This window comes from Babylonia areolata, chromosome 1 (genome assembly GCF_041734735.1).
Source record: "Babylonia areolata isolate BAREFJ2019XMU chromosome 1, ASM4173473v1, whole genome shotgun sequence".
Taxonomy (NCBI): Eukaryota; Metazoa; Mollusca; class Gastropoda; order Neogastropoda; family Buccinidae; genus Babylonia; species Babylonia areolata.
This window is the reverse complement of record NC_134876.1, coordinates 69061756-69080689: the sequence shown is the minus strand read 5'-3', so window position 1 is coordinate 69080689 and position 18934 is coordinate 69061756. Positions and strand designations below refer to the sequence as shown.

Genomic DNA, 18934 nt, shown 5'->3' with positions numbered 1-18934 from the left:
TTGAGTAGCACTCTGGCCAGAGTCTTGCCTGTGACGGACAGCAGGGATATTCCACGACGGTTGTCACAGGCCTGACGATTTCCTTTGCGCTTGTACAGGTGTATGATGGAAGCGTCTTTGAAGTCCTGTGGAACTGCCTCATGTTCCCAGATGAGCTGGAATAGCTGATGAAGCTTCTCAGTCAGCGCCATACCACCTTCTTTGTAGACCTCAGCTGGAATGGAGTCTGAGCCAGGGGCTTTGCCATTGGATAGCAGACGGATAGCTTTCTGGGTCTCCTCCAGAGTTGGAACGGCATCCAACGACTCACTGACTGGCACCTGGGGGAGTCGGTTGATGGCTTCATCATTGATGGTGGAAGGGCGGTTCAGTACGCTGTCAAAGTGTTCATCCCCTCTCTCAAGGATCCCGTCCTTGTCAGTGATTAGGGTAAAACCATCAGCACTGAGGAGTGGAGCAGATCCGGAGGTGGTGGGACCATAGACTTCTTTCAGGCCGTTATAGAAGTTCTTCATGTCGTTCCTGTCTGCAAAGCCCTGGATCTCATCAGCTTTGTTGCTCAACCAGGAATCCTGCATCTGTCGCAGCTTCAGCTACATGGTGCTGCATGCGCTCTTCAGTATGTCTTTCTTTGACTGTGACTTGGGATCTTCAATGTGGGCTCTGTAGGCTTGGCGTTTGTCTTCCAGCAGCTGCTTGATCTCAGTGCAGTTCTCATCAAACCAGTCTTTGTGCTTCCTGGCAGAAGGCCCCAGGCACTCCATGGCAGTGTTGTACACTGTCTCATGCAGTGCACCCCATGCTGCCTCCACATTCTGGTTGTCCAGCACGGTGGACTCAAGGCGTTCATCCAGGGTGTCAGCAAAGCTCTGCTTGATGTTGCCTAGCTCCAGCTTGTTGACATTCAGGCGTTTGGGTGCTTTCATGCCCTGAGGCCGTCTCTTGGGCTGGATACGGAGGTTGAGTTTGGAGACGATAAGGCGGTAGTCTGTCCAGCACTCAGCGCAGCACATGGCCCTTGTGACTCGTACATCCTGCATGTCCCTCTTCCTGACGATGACAAAGTCGATGAGATGCCAATGCCCAGAGCGAGGATGCATCCATGACGTCCTGTTACGGGTAGGGAGGCAGAAGACGGTGTTTGTGATAAGAAGGTTGTGCTCGGCACATGTCTGGAGAAGTAGTTGACCATTGCTGTTACAGTTGCCAACTCCATGCTTCCCAATCAAGCCTTCCCAGGAGGTGCTGTCACAGCCAACTCTCGCGTTAAAGTCACCAAGAATGATGAGCTTGTCTGCGTTGGGAACAGTGGTGATGACAGCGTTCAGGTGCTCGTAGAACTTGTCCTTGATCTCATCCGGGTTGGTCATGGTGGGCGCGTAGGCGCTGACAATGGTGGTATACTTCTTTCCGTTGCATAAAGGGAGTTTCATCGTCATCAGGCGATCGTTCACTCCTTTCGGGGGGCCAGCCAGCTTGCCAACAAGGGTTGTCTTCACTGCAAAGCCAAATCCAGCCTCACGTCTCTCTTCAGGTCCGCGACCACTCAAGAAGGTGTAGCCTGCGCCTCGCTCACAGAGTTCGCCTTCTTCTGCCAGTCTGGTCTCACTTAAGGCAGTGATGTCGATGTTGTACCTGGCTAGTTCACTCGCAATGAGTGCTGTGCGTCTCTGTGGTCTGTCCGAGTTGCCTCTGTCTAGAAGCGTACGCACGTTCCAATGGGGTGCTCCTTGTTTTCTTCTTTCTTTCCTTTGTGTGTCGACCGCTTGAGTAGGGTCCCCGTCAGCCGCGGTATGCTGACTAGGGTGGTGTGGAGCAGGCAATGTTTAGGGCACCTTTTCTAGCCCCTTCCTCATGCCATGGAGGTGAGCAGTGCTGTCCTGAAGAGGGCTGCTCAGTCGCTCAGGGGGCTGCCGATCTCCACCGCTGCTCCAGTCGGTGAAAAACGACCCTATGGCCTGAGCCGCCTGTGTGCAGGTCCGCGGCTACGACTGCCAGTGTACCCACACCTGTCGCTTCGTCACTCGCCTGTCGCCACAGGGCTTGGGGAAAATGATGGTATGGGATGAAGGATGACTGATGACTTGCGCGATGACTTTGTTTATAGTGAGCAGGAGTTGCGCACCGTCGACCTCACTCTCTTGTCCGAGACCGTCTGTATCCAGTGTCAAGACGAGGTCAAGACGACTGGAGATGGAAACGGATGCAGTGGATGACCAGGATGTCCTATGTGCCTCATCCTGCCCTCAGCACTCCACAGTGCTCTTCTGCAACCGCCTTTCTCTCCATTGAACCATGAAGGTTTCTTCTGCAGAGTCCGCCGGATCCGGTCTTCACATGCTTGGGTAGACAAGCCCAAACTCACCGAGGGTTTGAGACCCGTCGGCTACCCTCACCTAGTTTAGCCAACCAGTCAAAGCTGTTGCCCGGGGGTTGGGCGCTGCCGCATGCTAGCAGCTTCTAGGACCCATAGGTGAGAGCTGGGTGCCGGTGGGGACCAACTGAGGACGAACCACTCCCGGAAGAGCGTGACAAGCCCCCCCTCTAGAGGTACTACCCCTCCCGTGCACCCCCTAACCCCCGTGTGTGTTATAGAGTACTAGGCAAAACGGGACTGGCTGGTAGGCGGCACGATCAAAGATCTGGCGAAACGGGACTGGGGTGAATCGGACCTGCACCAGACTGGGACCACACAGTTGAGGATCGAGGACTTCGCGGATTGTGTCTCTGGGTGGGCTGCTTAAACTTCTTGACCAGTATCTCTCGAGCTTGGATCAGTGGTTGACGCCAGGATATATATATGGAAGCACAGAGTACAGCCTTGTGCCCAAACCTAAACAGATACGTCAATAGCATCATCATCATCATCAAATACAGATTGAAACAAAAATAGAAATCATTACCATGATCATCATCAACATCGTCGTCGTCTTCATCATTACTGTTGTCGTCGTCATTGTCGCCGTCATCAACGTCAACAGCAGCAACATGATTCAGTGCGTGAGTCTAATTTCGTGGAAGAAATGTTGAGTGAGCGAGGGCTTAGTAAGCCTAATAGTGTGGCAGTTTCGCTGTTTCCGATTGACTCACCTAAACACAGGGACATTGTTGCTTGGCTCCACGCGCGCGCGCACATCTATATATCTACATCTATATATACATGTGTGTGTGTGTGGGGGGGGGGGTGTGTGTGTGTGTGTGTGTGTGCACGCGCCCGCGCCTATCCGTCCGGGAAACTGGGAAGCTATGTGGTGGAGATCCAGGGCATAGGGATCTCTAGCAGGGGTGGGGTTAGGTTAAAGGGGAATTGTTTGAATGGCATCTGGTTCTCCATTGTTCGACGAGGGCAGAAGTCAGACGATTCGCTTCGAACGTCATGTCAGGCTGACGTCGAGGCCTCCTCCCTGAGAAATCACAGGAATGGAAAGGGGGTATCCTTATTTGGGTGGGTCTCTAAAGTTCACAGTTCTGGTCTGTTGTCTGTCTTTGTCATCCAGCAGGGGTGGACAGAAGTTGGAGGAGTTCGTGTCCTGCGATGAGAAACGAGCAGACTGGGGATGTCTGTTGCGGTCGGCAGGAAGAGAACGGGACCAGGCTGCCGAGGAATGGGTGTCGTAGAATGGGTCTGGGTGAGGTCCACTTCTGTCGTTGTTAACATCACGAGGCCGGGCAATAGTGCTGGTGACGACCGGAGTTGGCCATAAATGTGTCGGTGTGGTTATTGCAGGTAACGACAGACTGCTTGGAGGTTCCTGTTTGAGGGGAATATGGAACTGTGCAAGTACTGACGACCTTTGGCCGGAACAATGGAACACGTGTTGGTGAAGGATTGTGGAAATGAGGACAGACATTGCTGGATGAGGTCAGTCCATTGTTCCTCTGTGACTGGGCCTGACTGACAACTGCTGACACCAGCATGGTCAATAGCACATTTGTCAAGACCGGTCCAGAACGAAGCCATGAAAGCATATTCATAATGTTCATACATGGTACACAAACTTTGAACATGTCACTGTCCCGTGGTGCCAATCTGGAAGAATCAATGTGTATGATGACAAAATCACCAACTGTCGGGAATGAAAAACTTGGACAAGGTCTTTTGGGGGGACATGTTAACAGTCGGGGCTTTTGAGGGTGCTAAGGATTGTCAGTTTTGCTGCAATGGTCGGCAGATTTTGGTTTCACTTTTGATACACTGTCGTCTCCAGCTTTCTCTCTCCCCGACCTTTGTCTCTGTCTCAGTACCTTGAGAAGACATGCAATCAACATGTTTTGTTTTCACACACATCAACCGGTCAAACTCTTCATCGTAATGATACTACCACATAAACATTCGTGACCTTTCTGACAAAATAAATTATTTTACGAAAGGTGGTACTTCTTCAAGTGCAGAAAAGCTGGCTATTTTGAGCTTCACAAAAATACACATTCTGTTCCGTGGAACAGGATTGAAGTGGCCCAGTGGTAAAGCGCCCGACAAGGAAGCGATGTGTGTATGTGTATGTGTGTGTGTGTGTGCATGTTTTTGTGCGCTCGTGCTAAAGTGCAGAAGTGCCTACGTTTACGCACCCGTCCGCGCGTTTAACTTTTTAAGGCAGTAAATATTTTCTTTTCAGCAATTCCTTAGTTGTTGTTGTTGTTTTCGTGTTTTGTCGGGTTTGTTTAGGTATGTCGATGCAGAACTTTTCGTTTTATTTACTTCAAATATTGATAAGTTGATTATTATCTATTTCTTTATCTAACAGTTAATATTTTCTCCTCAGCTTTTTCTTCTTCTACTGTGTGTGTGTGTGTGTGTGTGTGTGTGTGTGTGTGTGTGTTTGCGTGTGTGTGTGTGTGTGAGAGAGAGAGAGAGAGGCATGGTGGAAGGGATAAAACGTTTTCCGGTTGCTGGCTGGTTATGAAAAATGTTGGTATGGTTGGTTGGCTGATGTCTTAAAATCTTTTTAGAGATGGTCAGTGTCCCTTCCACCTATCTGTCTGTCGGTCTGTCTTCCTACCTATCTGTCCATACGTCTGTCTGGTTATCTGTTTGTCTATATATCTATCTACCGACTAGTCTATATATCTGTCTCTTGCTAACTAGCTAGTTATATGCCTGTCAGTATGTCCTTCTATCGATCTACTTGTCTACTTATTCAACCGTCCATTAATCCCCTATATCTATCTATCTCTGTTTTTATCTGTCGGTCTATCCAACTGTCCTTTAGTCCATCAATCTGTTTGTCTATCTGTCCGTCTGTCTGTCATTCTCTTTGCCTGTCCATCTGTCTGTCTGTTCACTTGTGACTGCTAAAAAGCGCCCAGGATACGAGATACCCGCAAGCAGTATATGGCTGCATAATATTATTATGTCTATTTCCATTCCGAATGAAACTGTATGATGCACTGCTAAAAAAATTAACAGAATCGACGGTAGCCAGAGGCATCTCCTGGCTCCAGGTGCTCCTATAATTGTATCATATCAATCTATCTATCTAGTATATATATACATCTATAAATACATATGATATTATCCCATTCTAATCTGTAGGACACATCTTTTTAGCTTAATGCACTATTGTCACTTTCAAGGATGCATGCATGCAGACTGATCCATATAAGCTACTCCACATCTGCTGCTTATCAAAAAATAGCAATAATAAAAAGGAGCAGATGCCTGACCTTACAGATTGAACATGCTGATCAGGCCTTGAGACAGAGTCACATGGGAGTCAAAGACACATATTTCAATGTGAAAATAAACACTGAAGGACAAAAAAGCCATCATTATCAAGTCATTCACATGTTTTATTAGCATGAAACAGTCAATAATGAAGACACATGCATGCAGATGACATACATTTCAATAGAAATGTGTGTGTGTGTGTGTGTGTGTGTGTGTGTGTGTGTGTGTTCCCATTAAACTCCACTTTTCCAGTGATTACAAATAAGAACATTCTTTTCCATCTTTTGTAACAACTTCTCCATCTATGCTGGTTTTCAGAAATTTTCCAAAAAAATGTTACACAGGCTACTGTTGTGTGCTCTGCCAGTACATAAAATCAGCGTTTTACATTCTTAGTTTACACAGTTTTATTTTCAGTCTAGCTGCATTGCTACATCTAAGACTGTATTCACAGTTAATGAACTACATCAAAGACTCCTTCCATAACTGAAATGCTTAGTAAATTTTACACCATTGCACCTACAAGAAATATTGCTGCCTAATAATGTCTATGTTGATGAAAATGTGTATCAAGTACAAGCCTGGCAGCATGAGGACTGAGATCAAGTCCAGACTGGATCAAATATCACTATAATGATAATAATAATAATGGATACTTATATAGCACACTATCCAGAAATCTGCTCTAGGTGCTTTACAAAAACGCTTTTGATAACATAAAACATTATATCTATGTTACATACACACACCAAAATGTGACCACACACACACACACACACACACACACGCACGCACGCACGCACACACGCACACACACACACACACTGCATACATACATATTAACATGCATGTGTATCTAACAGCTACCCTAACACATACGCACACACAGGCAGGAACAAACTTACATAAACACACGCACACACGATACACATTCATATACATGCATGTAGTTGTGGACCTGCCACAATTGAACTTATTGCTGAGGGAAAAGGTGAGTTTTGAGACGAGATTTAAAAGATGCGAGGGAATCAGAATGACGGAGGTTATCAGGGAGCTTGTTCCACGTCTTTGGCGATTGAAAAGAAAACGATCTGTGTCCATAGGTCTTACTTCTGACGTGAGGTATCCTGAGAAGTCGAGTATCAGAAGAAGAACGGAGCTGGCGAGACGGGGTATAGATATGGATGAGTTCAGAAAGATACTTTGGGCCAGATCCGTTGACTGCGGAAAAGGTCAGAGTGGATAGCTTATAGTCTATTCGATCAGAAACAGGCAACCAGTGGAGAGACTGAAGGAGAGGAGAAACATGGTCAAATTTAGAAGCTCTGCAAATGAGTCTGGCAGCGTTATTCTGAATTCGTTGGAGTCTGTCTAACAGGTATTTGGGAAGGCCGGCCAAAAGAGAGTTGCAGTAATCCAATCTTGAGAGAACCAGAGAGCATACAAGTGTCTTGGTTGCATCGGTTGAGAGATAGTGGCGGATAGAGCTGATTCTACGCAGTTCCAAATAGGCAACTTTACAGATATTCGAAATGTGCTGTTGGAAGGAAAGAGACTGGTCCAGGATTACACCAAGACTGCGAACAGAGGGAGAAAGTGAAACAGGTGTGCTATTGATCAGAACAGAGTCAGGAAAGGAAGGATGTTGACGAAACTTCTTTGGACAGGTTATCATAAATTCAGTCTTATCATCATTTAATTGCAGCTTGTTGAGAGTCATCCAGTCCTTTAGGCCAGCAATGCACTCCTGTGTTTGAGTCACCAGTGCATCAAATTCAGCTATGGAAGCCGACTGATAAAGTTGTGTGTCATCAGCAAAGCTCTCATGCGACATCGCATGATGACTGATGACATCCGACACAGGAGCCGCATACAGCACGAAAAGAACAGGACCTAGGACGGACCCTTGTGGGACACCATATTTCAAGGCAGATACTCTAGAGTATGTACCATTTACACACACTTTCTGTGTACGATCTGACAGGTAAGACGTGATCCATGCTAGTGCAGTGTCACGAATACCAAAGGAAGTTTTAAGTCTGTTCAAGAGGATAGAGTGGTCGATAGTGTCAAAAGCTGCTGACAAATCTAAGAGAGCGAGAACAGATATCTTATCCTCATCAAATCCCGAAAGCAAATCATTCACTATTCTAAGAAGGGCTGTTTCGCAACTATGACCACGTCTATAAGCTGACTGGTGGGAATTAAGTAAACCATTCTGCTCCAGATGAGCTAAGAGCTGGGACAATATGATCTTTTCTAGCAGTTTTGATAAAAATGACAGATTAGAGACAGGTCGATAATTTTTCAAACAATTATGATCCAAAGATGGTTTCTTGATGAGTGGACGTACAACAGCAGATTTGAAGCTTTCAGGGAAACAACCAGACAGTAAGGAAGAATTGATGACATGAGTAATATGTGGCAGTAGAACATCAATACATTCAACCAACAAAGAAGACGGGACAGGGTCAAGCTCACAGGATTTCGGACAAGCGCTCAGACACACTTTCTTCACAAAATCTTCAGTAACCGGTTGGAAACAATGTAAAACAGGACCACTGTACACGCGTTCTTGAACGGGTGAAGAAGGAGGCACAACAGTCAAGCTTCTCACGAATGCATGATATTTTGCCGGTGAAGAAGTCAGAAAACTTTTGAGGGAGTTCCTGCGCCGAAAATGTTGTAGGGAGAGGAGTGTTTTTCATTTTACCTAGTAGATTGTTCGTGGCGTTGAAAAGCTGTTTGGCTGTGGTGCATGCAAGGATTTTAGAAGAGTAGAACTTTGACTTTGCCCTGTCAAAAATGTTTGTTACATTATTCCTGGCTGTCTGTACTATGTGACAAGAGACTGATAGGTATTTGTGTAAACAGATAATGAAGTCAAATGAGTTCAATAATATGAAGACAATCTTTCATATTATTGTCATAATAACACAATTTTTCACATTAACACTATGAATTATGATGACAAACATTTCTATCTATTCTCAACAATAGTACTCTTTTTCTTCCAGGTGGCCTATGTGTCAAACACATCTGCTGATTCTGATTCTAACAATGACTCAGATTTTTACATTAGCATTGCTCATGCTGACTGATCTTTTGTTTTAAATGATAATGTTTAATCCAAAAAAGATCAAGAGGTACAAAAAATAAGACTTTTTTTTCATAAGAATGTGCAAATAAATATCATCATACATGTAATTTATAAATGCTGTGTATTTGGACAATCTAACAGTATGAACTCTCCTCTCAAAGGACTTATAAATAATGGAAAACAAATGAATTTTCTTCATGACAGTTTCAGTTTGGAAGACATGAGTAAGTAAGCCTACACAAAGTTGGTCTGCTACAGTAATTAGTCTAACACTTCTGAGTGATAATGTTCTAAGATCATTCAATATAGGACAGCAAAATGAATGTCATGCCCTCACTCAGACCTACACATCGGAAATATATATCCTTCATTTTTCTTGTAAATTGTACCTTTGACTAAGCACAGACATGTATCACTGTTTGTCAGAAACACCCATTCTGACAGACAGAGAGAGAGAAAGAGGCACAGGCCATGGTGACAGATTTTGTTCCACTTTCATCAATCATGGCGACACACTGTCCCACCAATCAGTCCTCTGTTAAGTTCACAGGCTTTTCTACTTCATATCATTCACCTGTTTCACATGTGTGCACACAAAGACTTGCACACACAAGCCACTTCTGTTTCACACGCACACACAAAACCTGTTTCAGACACTTGTATGCACAGGCCACTTCTATTTCAAACATGTACTCACAAACCCTGTTATAGACACATGCTCAGGCCTCTTCTGTTTTACACATACAATTATAGTTTATACACCTTTTAGTTTTATCTTGACATGCAACACAAATACATTCCAATCTAAACTTCATTAATCAGTGTCTCTTTTGGTTTTCAAAAATCCTTTGTCCTTGTATTTCTGCAGTAGCTGGGTCTTCAGCTCCATCTGCTTGTGCAGAATGGCAACACGCTTCAGCTGCTCCTCTTTGCTGTACTGAGTGCCTGGCAACTTTTCCACACTTTCCCGTACCCTCTGGAACTGAGCCTTCAGCTCGTTCAGCTTCTGGTTCACTTGGTTCAGATCAGGAGAATCCTTTTCCATGCTGCAAAATCAATGGAAAAAAAACTCTTGTTAAGTTGTTATTAATATAATTCTGATACAACATTAACTTTTATGTAGCATTCACTTGTGGAGTGGAATGAGACCAAATCAAACACTCACCAGAATTCAATAGAGAAGTGGTGGTCTGGATGCTAGTCATTCAGATAAGATGATAAGCCTATACCAAAGTCCCATGTGCAGCATACACTTACTTATTTACCACATATAAAAGAACCCACAGCAACATTAGTTTTTGTCCAAATCAAAATTCTGACTAAAAATCTAGTCTGTGTGTGTGTGTGTGTGCATACATGTGAAAGAAGCATGACTAAGTAACACAGGAAACGAATCAAGGGCACCTTAAGTCAGCTATCAGTCAGCTCAACCCATGTTAGGCTGGCTGTTGTACAAATGACTCCATGTTTGCAAAGCACTTAGAATTCTGTCTCTAATAGATGGGATAAAAACTGTATCAATAATGTTAACAAACATTAAATCCTTAAAAATGAAATAACCAAACATGAAAAGCTATTGGCATAACAAGCTGATTTTATGCATCATGGTTCAACTATGATGTTAGCAGAGTAAATGATGTTTAGTTTTTATTGTGTGGAGATGAAACAATGTTACATCAGCTGTCCATGATAATATAAAATTATGAGCAAAGGTTTAATATAAAATAAATTTAAGTTACTCACTCTCAACAACAAGAAAGAGAAAGAAAATTGGAGTGAGTGATGTTTTTACTATGTAAAATTACTAAAAAAAATCAAATGAGTTAAATAGCGTAACTTAAACTGAAAGTGAGCTAAGTTAAAAGAAATCCAAAATAAGCTTTGCAGTTTCATATTCTCAAGGAGAGATCACTGCGTTCAGACAAATCCATATAGATGCACTACAGCACATCTGCTAGGCAGGATGCCTGGCCTTTCTTGAAATAAAACACACAAAATTGGACATTACAGTCTAATCATTCTTTTAAACAAATAAACAAACTGACATAAATGATACATGAACAGAACTCCGAACTGGCGATTGTCTCAAAATGCTTGAGAAATGCCACACTGAGAAAGACCTAGGAATAATGTTTGACAAAAAACTATCCTTTGATACACATATAGATAATATTATAAATAAAGCTAATCAAATGGTGTAATTAAGAGAACCATCAATTACCTAGATAAAGATATATTTCTCAAACTGTTATAAAGCATTAGTTAGATCACATGTAGAGAATATGGTAATATTGTGTGGCACCCATACCTTAAGACAATCTATAGCAACAGAATGGATCCAAAGAAGGGTAACTAAATTATTAAAAGAATGCAAGAATATGCATTAACAACAAAGACTTACATACTTAAATCTACACACACTAAAAGATAGAAGATTAAGAGGAAATTTGATCGAAACATTTAAGATACTAAATAACATAAATGATGTAAATGAAAGACATCTTTAGAATGTTGGATTATGTTAATACAAGAAACTCAGTAAAGAAAATTTCTTTTGAACACTGCAACACCAATCTTTGAAAAAATTCATTGGCTAACTGAATTGCACAAATATGAAATGCACTACCTGTAGTATGATGCATGCATTTGTAGTGCTTTCTGTATCGAGACGAGCTAAGGGAAATAACTCCGGCTGATCTGAACTTGGCAGAATAAACGTGGCTTACACAGAAGCACTCGGTCTGGACTCCATTTGTCCATTTACATAATATTACATGGTGGCAGCGGTGGGATGAACTTGGCGGAATAAATGTGGCTTACACAGAAGCACTCTGTCTGGACTCCATTTGTCCATTTACATAATATTACATGGTGGCAGCGGTGGGATGAACTTGGCGGAATAAACGTGGCTTACACAGAAGCACTCTGTCTGGACTCCATTTGTCCCTTTACATAATATTACATGGTGGCAGCGGTCTCATCGACCCCAAAAACATGGCAGAAAACCAGCAGGCAAGTGACAACAACAGTCATCGACCCCTCAATCTCCCCACTCCCAAACCGTTTAACGGCACACCAGCGAACTGGCTGAAATGGCGCCAGCGTTTCGAAAGATACTGAACGGTGTCCGGACTGATGAACAGACCACGACGTGAACAGGTGAGCACCTTTCTGTACACCATGGGAGACAGTGCTGACGACATTCTTGCCACCTTACGTGTAAACGAGGACACAATTGAATTTAAAGACTTGCTGCAGGCTTTCAATGGTTACTTCAACGTTAGAAAAAACATCACTGTAGAAAGAGCAAAATTCAACAAACGCTCACAGGCAGTCGGAGAAACCATTGATGCATTCATTCAAGACCTCCACAAACTGGCCGACGAATGCAATTTTGGTGACTTGAAAGAAGAGCTAATAAGAGACAGAATCGTGGTTGGTGTTATCGATGACACACTATCAAACGAGCTACAGTCGAAAGCAGAACTGACACTGGCCCAAGCTGTCCAACTCAGCAGGCAAGCAGAGGCCAAGAAAAAAAGCCAGCAGTTAATCAGAGGCAGTCCTTCAGTCAACCTGGTAGACAGGAAACCACCTGCCACTTCCAACCAACGCTTCAACTCCAGGGGTCAGTATCAGCACCACAAGGCCAGCAGTGTTGCTGGCAACGTTTGTGGTTATTGCGGCAAAGAGCCACACAGTTGAGACAAAAGCCCAGCTAAGAACACAACATGCACCAAGTGTCACAAACATGGACACTTCTAAGCAGTATGCTGCAGTAGCCAAGCTCCTCGACACGCCCGTCGCCCAAGGGCAGTCCAAGAGCTGTTTGAAGATGAGGAAGATGACGGGGACAATGACTATGACAGCCATTTCCTGGGTCATGTCTACCATCTACAGGATGAAGACTGCCGGTCAGCTGAAGTCCTTGTCAATGGCTGTCCTCACACCTTCAAGCTGGACATGGGGGCATCAGTGACAGTGGTTGGAGAAAAATGGGCAGCCTCACATACTTTGACCAAGCCCACCAAAACCCTGAAGGGACCAGGAAATACCAAACTGAACATACTTGGCACCTTTCAAGCACATATGCAGCACAAAGAAAAGACAACAACAGAAATACTATATGTCATCAAAGGACAGACATGCTCCCTCCTTAGCAGATCAGCCTGCACCAAGCTTGGCTTAGTTGCACGCATTCCACAATGTGACACAAACAGCGGATTTCAAGCAAGAATTCCCTCAACTTTTCACTGGTCTCGGGCTACTGCAAACCCCTTACTCCATTTCCCTCAAGCCATTACTCCATTTCCCCTTACTGCATTTCCAACATGCCTCTGTATGCCCCACGCAAAATTCCCCATCCACTCGTCCCAAAAGTCAAGCATGAGATCAACAGAATGATGGAAGGAGGAGTCATTTCCCCTGTTACGGAACCCACCAGCTGGTGCTCGGGAATCGTCATTGTTCCAAAACCAAACGGGGCAGTCCACATCTGTGTGGACTTGACACAGCTGAACAAAGCCGTACAGCGGGAAGTTCACCCCATGGCATCAGTGGACGAGAGCTTGGCTAAGCTGTCAAAGTCCAAAGTCTTCACCAAGCTTGATGCTAAAAGCGGTTTTTGGCAAGTACCTCTAGACCCTGGCTCAAGGCTCTACACCACTTTCGTCATGCCCTTTGGGTGATTTTGCTTCAATCGCCTCCCCTTTGGCATTAGCTCAGACAGCAAAGTGTTCCAGCGCCTTATGTCTCAGATCCTGGAGAATATCGAGGGCGTCATCTGCCACATGGACGACATCCTCGTCCATGCAGAGGACCAGCAAACACACGACCAGTGCCTGAGGACAGTCCTGCAACGACTCCAGGAAGCTGCCCTCACCCTGAATGACAAATGCGAATTCGCAAAACCATCAATCCAGTTCCTAGGCCACATCATCGATGCAATTGCAAATGGCATCCACATGGATCCAACCAAGGTGGAAGCCATCACTAGCTTCCCACCTCCCACCAACATCACTGAGCTCCAGTGCTTCCTTGGCATAGTAAACCAGCTAGCGAAGTTCACACCTAACCTTGCTGACATCACTGCACCACTACGGGGCCTACTCCACAAGGACACAGCATGGACATGGGGCGACCAACAAGAGGCAGCCTTTCAACAAACAAAATGCCTCCTCACCTCTACACCAGTCCTTGCTCACTACAGCCCTGACCGAGAGACAACCATTGCAGCTGATGCTTCCAACACAGGGATCGGGGCAGCGCTCTACCAAACACAAGACAATGGCACACGACGACCCATCTGCTTCATTTCAAGATCACTCACAGATGCAGAGAAGAATTACGCAGTCATCGAAAAGGAAGCCCTGGCAGCTACTTAGGCCTGCGAGAGACTGAGGGAATATGTCTTGGGACTGAAGTTCACCCTGAAAACAGACCACATGCCATTGATTCCCTTGCTCAACACAACAGAACTGCACAAGATGCCACCACGGATCCAACATTTTCGCCTCCGTCTCATGAGATATGACACCAAAGTCACCCATGTGGCAGGAAAAAATCAGATCACAGCAGATGCGCTGTCACGCGCACCAGTTTCACTACCCAACAAAAATGACGTCAACCTTATTGATGATACAACTGCACATGCCCAACAGTGCATCAACATCCTCCCAGCATCAGCCGAAAAGTTACATCGAATACGGCAGTCACAAACAGCTGACCCAGAAATCACCAAAGTTCGCAAGTACTGCACCAATGGCTGGCCCGTCTACTTACCTCACTCTCCACTCCTCCAGCAATACTGGACCAACAGACAGCACTTCACAGTCGTCGATGACCTGCTACTCTTTGATGATCGCATTGTCATCCCCCGTGACCTGAGAATGGACATCCTAAACCACCTACATGAAAGACACCAGGGTATCACTAAAACCCGTGCCTTGGCCTCATCTTCAGTTTGGTGGCCTTCCATCTCCTCCCAGATAGAAGAAATGGTCAGCAAATTACGCACCTGCGCAATACACAGGCCAGCCCAAAAAGAGCCATTACTTCCCTCTTCCTTCCCCGAATGCCCATGGTCCAGAGTCGGGCCAGACTAAGAGGGGCGTCTTTTCACTGTTAGCCGCGCGAAATTTGGCCAAACAGAGCAAACCATAGGCCTAGTTTGCATCAGTTTGACATGGTACAGTATATGACACCAAACATGATAGCAAAATGTACATCATCATCATTGACTACTATTCTCGATGGATTGAGCCTCGACCCTTAGAAAAAACATCAAGCGCTCACAACATCGTCAGGATCAAGAGTGTTTTTGCAGCCCATGGCATACCAGATGATGTTATTTCTGACAACGGTCCACAGTTTGCCAGCACAGAATTCAGGGCGTTTGCAGCAGATTACGGCTTCACCCACACCACGAGCTCACCACGGTACCCCCAGAGCAATGGTGAAGCAGAGTGCGCAGTCCAAACGGTGAAACAGATACTCAAAAAATCTAAAGACCCCTATGCAGCCCAGCCCTACTCCTTTACAGAGCCACTCCATTGCGCAACGGTCTCTCCCCCAGCAAACTCCTGATGGGGAGGAAACTTAAAACCAAACTTCCAATCCTACCCTCCTCCCTCCGCCCATCAACTCCCGACCACTCTCTCATCCAAGAAAAAGAGAATGACATGAAATCAAAACAACGAACACTCTTCAACAAACACCATGCTGCACGAGAGGCACCTCCGCATATAACAGGAGAGTCTGTGTTCATTAAAGACATGAACAAAACTGGACAGGTTTTAGCAGAACACCACAATCCACGCTCCTTCATCATGGCAACAGCACAGGGAACGATCCGCCATAACAGGTCACACCTAGTGGCCATGCCTGGTGAAGCCCCACCAACACTGCAGACAGCCACTTCCACAGGGAATGCCACATCCTCGACCACCATCACCACCTCAACAGATCCCCTCATCACCCAGACAGCAGCCACCCATACAGATGACCATGCCCAGAGCAACACCCACGGCCCCAGGATCAGCTGTCAACAACACACCAGGTCAACTACGCACCAGATCAGGCAGACCAGTCAACAAACCGGTGAAGCTGAATCTGTGAAAGTGTACCCAGCAGATCTGAGAAAGGCCCTTATGGCTTATATGTACTGGGAAAACAAAGTGTAGGAAGTGCAAATGTGCTCCCATACAGGTCTGAGAAAGGCCCCTATGGCTCACCTGTCTAGGGCAAAAAAAAATATTAGGTTGAAAACTTCACCAGCACAACAAACTTACTTCACCCCATAACCATACCAAAGTGTGGAACACAGCTGCAACATTGACATATATACATATATTCTTGTGTGTGTGTACATGTACACTGCTTCTGAACACTTACCAGTAACCGCTGATCTAGTCACATCTCATCATCAAACGTACACTGGTACCAAACCCAAAACCCATACAAATATGTTTAACGTATTGTGTTTGTTTTTTACTACATTTTTTTTTCTCCTTTTCACCACAAAATTCTCTTATCACTAAAAGTTTCAAAGCATATCCCATGATGTCTATCCGCCCACAAGCCATAATTTCCTTATCTCTTTGGAAGAAAACTATACTGAACTGATTGACATTGTTACAAATCAGTAGAAGGGGGAAGAGGAGAGAAGTGAACTGACTCTCACAAAAGAAGCTCAGTGAGACTCACAGTCCATACTGCATGATCTCCTTTAAAGGAGGAGTTTGTATTATATTCCATGTTTGGTGATACATATACTTACCATGTCAAACTGATGCAAACTAGGCCTATCGGTTAACTCTGCTTGGCCAAATTTCGCGCGGCTAACAGTGAAATGACGAGCCGTCTTGCCCCTGGCTCTTAGCTCTTAGCCAATCAAACGCCTCTAAAAGCTATAAGTGCTGAATTATTCCTTTGGCCAAGGCTCTCCATGCCATCTTGTCAGATTTACGCTCTGTCTAGTCTTACGCTTTTTTTTTTTTTTTTTTTTTTTTGCTATTAAACGTATTCATTTGGCCTTATTTTGCTGCATGCGGCTTGTGTTTATTGTATTCTTCTTCTTCTTCTTTCCGTTACACGACCAACATCGACTTGCCGATGACTCTATCATGGTTCATGCATGCTGGGTATTTTCGTGTCTCCATAACCCACCAAACACTGACATAGGTTACAGGATCTTTAACATGCGTATTTGATCTACACACGAAGGGGGTTCAGGCACTAGCATTTCTGCACATATGTTGACCTGGGAGATCGGAAAAATCTCCACCCTTTACCCACCAGGCACCGTCACCGTGATTCGAACCCGGGACCCTCAGATTGAAAGTCCAACGCTTAAACCACTGTGTACTCGATTCGACTCGGCCCCCTCGATCCGTTCGTTCCCCAAAGAGAAATAACTCCGGTTGATCTGAACTTGGCGGAATAAACGTGGTTTGCACAGAAGCACTCTGGGCTCCATTTGTCCCTTTACATATTATTACACTACCAACCGATGTTAAAACAGCGTAGCGTACTGGAATATCCCGCCCAAAAACAACAAACAAAAGAAGAAAATAATTAAAATAAAAGGAAAGAAGTGAAAATAAAGATTCGATGGGCACATAAAAAGAAAGACCGAGAGGTCTAGGCAGATGACCTGCCAGTCCCTATACATAACAACTACTATAAAATGAAATGAAAACGAACATACACGTATATATATATATATATATATCCATCATCGTCATCTTTACATTCCAATGAAGATCAGTAACTGTTGCAAGTGTTATGTCACTCAGCGGCAGTGGCGGGTACGCTGATCCTGTTTGCTAACCGCACTGTCACATCATTTTCCGCTGTATTCTTTCAAATTCAGCCCACATTTTGGTGGAATCACCATGGATTTAAAATAACCCTATTACCTGATATCGGTCATATAATTCTTACCTTCGTATCACATCGTAAACGGGTGGTAATAGGTTGAACTCATTTTCTGCCGGGGAATTTGATGCCATCGTCTTTGATTTTCTCCTCTCTGAAAGATGAATACTGTCTCGCGACGAACCGGAAATGACCTTGTTTGCCATAAAATACAGCATTTGCGTCCCTTTGATTTGGCATAACTGTCGATTATCATCATCATCATCATAATTATTGTTATGAGCATTTACGCCTAATCTTGAGAATAAGCCCTTGGCGTTTACAAATAGAACACATGTGTAATTATCAAAAAGGAAAAATTGAACACAATATACGAAACATGATCAAAAGGAGGAGTTTGTATTATACTCCATGTTTGGTGTTACATATACTTACCATGTCAAACTGATGCAAACTAGGCCCATGGTTTGTTATATTATTATTCACACAGCCACCCCTCAATACACACACACCCACAATACACAGAAGCACACGCGCACGCACACACACACAAGTCATAGCACACACTAATATTGCAAGATCAAAAATACAACCAACAAATTCTGAAACTATCAAAGCTCACTCACTCACTATAATAGTCATTTTAGTTCTTACTGGAAAGGGATGAGAATCATTTAGGAGGGGAAAAGATGGGTCTTCAGACTGCATTTGAAAGATTGCAGCGAAGATGAGTGACAGAGAGGATGAGGAAGTTGATTCCAAAGAAAGGGGGCTTGGAATGAAAACCTGTGTTGGCCAAACATTTTGGTTTGAACAGGGGGGATCCTAATCACACGGGTGTCAGAAGAAGAGCGGAGCTAGCGTGGGGTTGTGTAAGGATGAATGAGATCAGAAAGATACTGTGGACCAGAAGCCTCAATGGACTTGAAACAAAGAGAGACAACTTTGTAAATAACCCTTTCTTGTACTGGGAGCCAGTGTGAAGCATGAAGGAGAGGAGAGACGTGATCAAATTTAGAGGAACGAAAGACAAGATGAGCAGCATTACATAGGATTCTTCATTAAATATCATACAGTGGCAAAGTCCCTTTAGAGTATGCTAAGTTCAGGAACTGTACTTGCACAAATGCATGCTATATACTCAATAGTGCCTATTGTGGAATCAACACTGTGTGCACACCACAGACTTAGAATTAAGACATAAGAATATATTCAAGTCCGTGGTGCACATGTGTGTAAATATACATACATTGTGTGTGCGAGGATGTGTGTAGCAGTATGTGTTTTTG

The 18934-nt window shown here is 44.4% G+C and overlaps 1 protein-coding gene across 1 annotated transcript; it reads right to left on the bottom strand.

Moving 5' to 3' along the window:
* Positions 1-5776: 5776 nt before the first annotated feature.
* On the bottom strand, positions 5777-17829 carry LOC143286468 (mediator of RNA polymerase II transcription subunit 9-like). The gene is made up of 2 exons (XM_076594044.1): positions 17712-17829; positions 5777-9814 (listed from the first exon to the last, which is right to left on the bottom strand). Exons 1-2 carry the CDS (start codon positions 17777-17779, stop codon positions 9583-9585), a joined length of 300 nt encoding a protein of 99 aa, XP_076450159.1. The 5' UTR covers positions 17780-17829; the 3' UTR covers positions 5777-9582.
* Positions 17830-18934: the final 1105 nt, after the last annotated feature.

Bases quoted from the DNA above. Each gene is read 5' to 3' on its own strand.
- LOC143286468 (XM_076594044.1), bottom strand. From the start codon at position 17,779: ATGGCATCAAATTCCCCGGCAGAAAATGAGTTCAACCTATTACCACCC. The intron at 9,815-17,711 runs GTAAGAATTATA...TTGATTTTGCAG, and splicing joins GTTTACGATGTGATACGAAG to CATGGAAAAGGATTCTCCTG.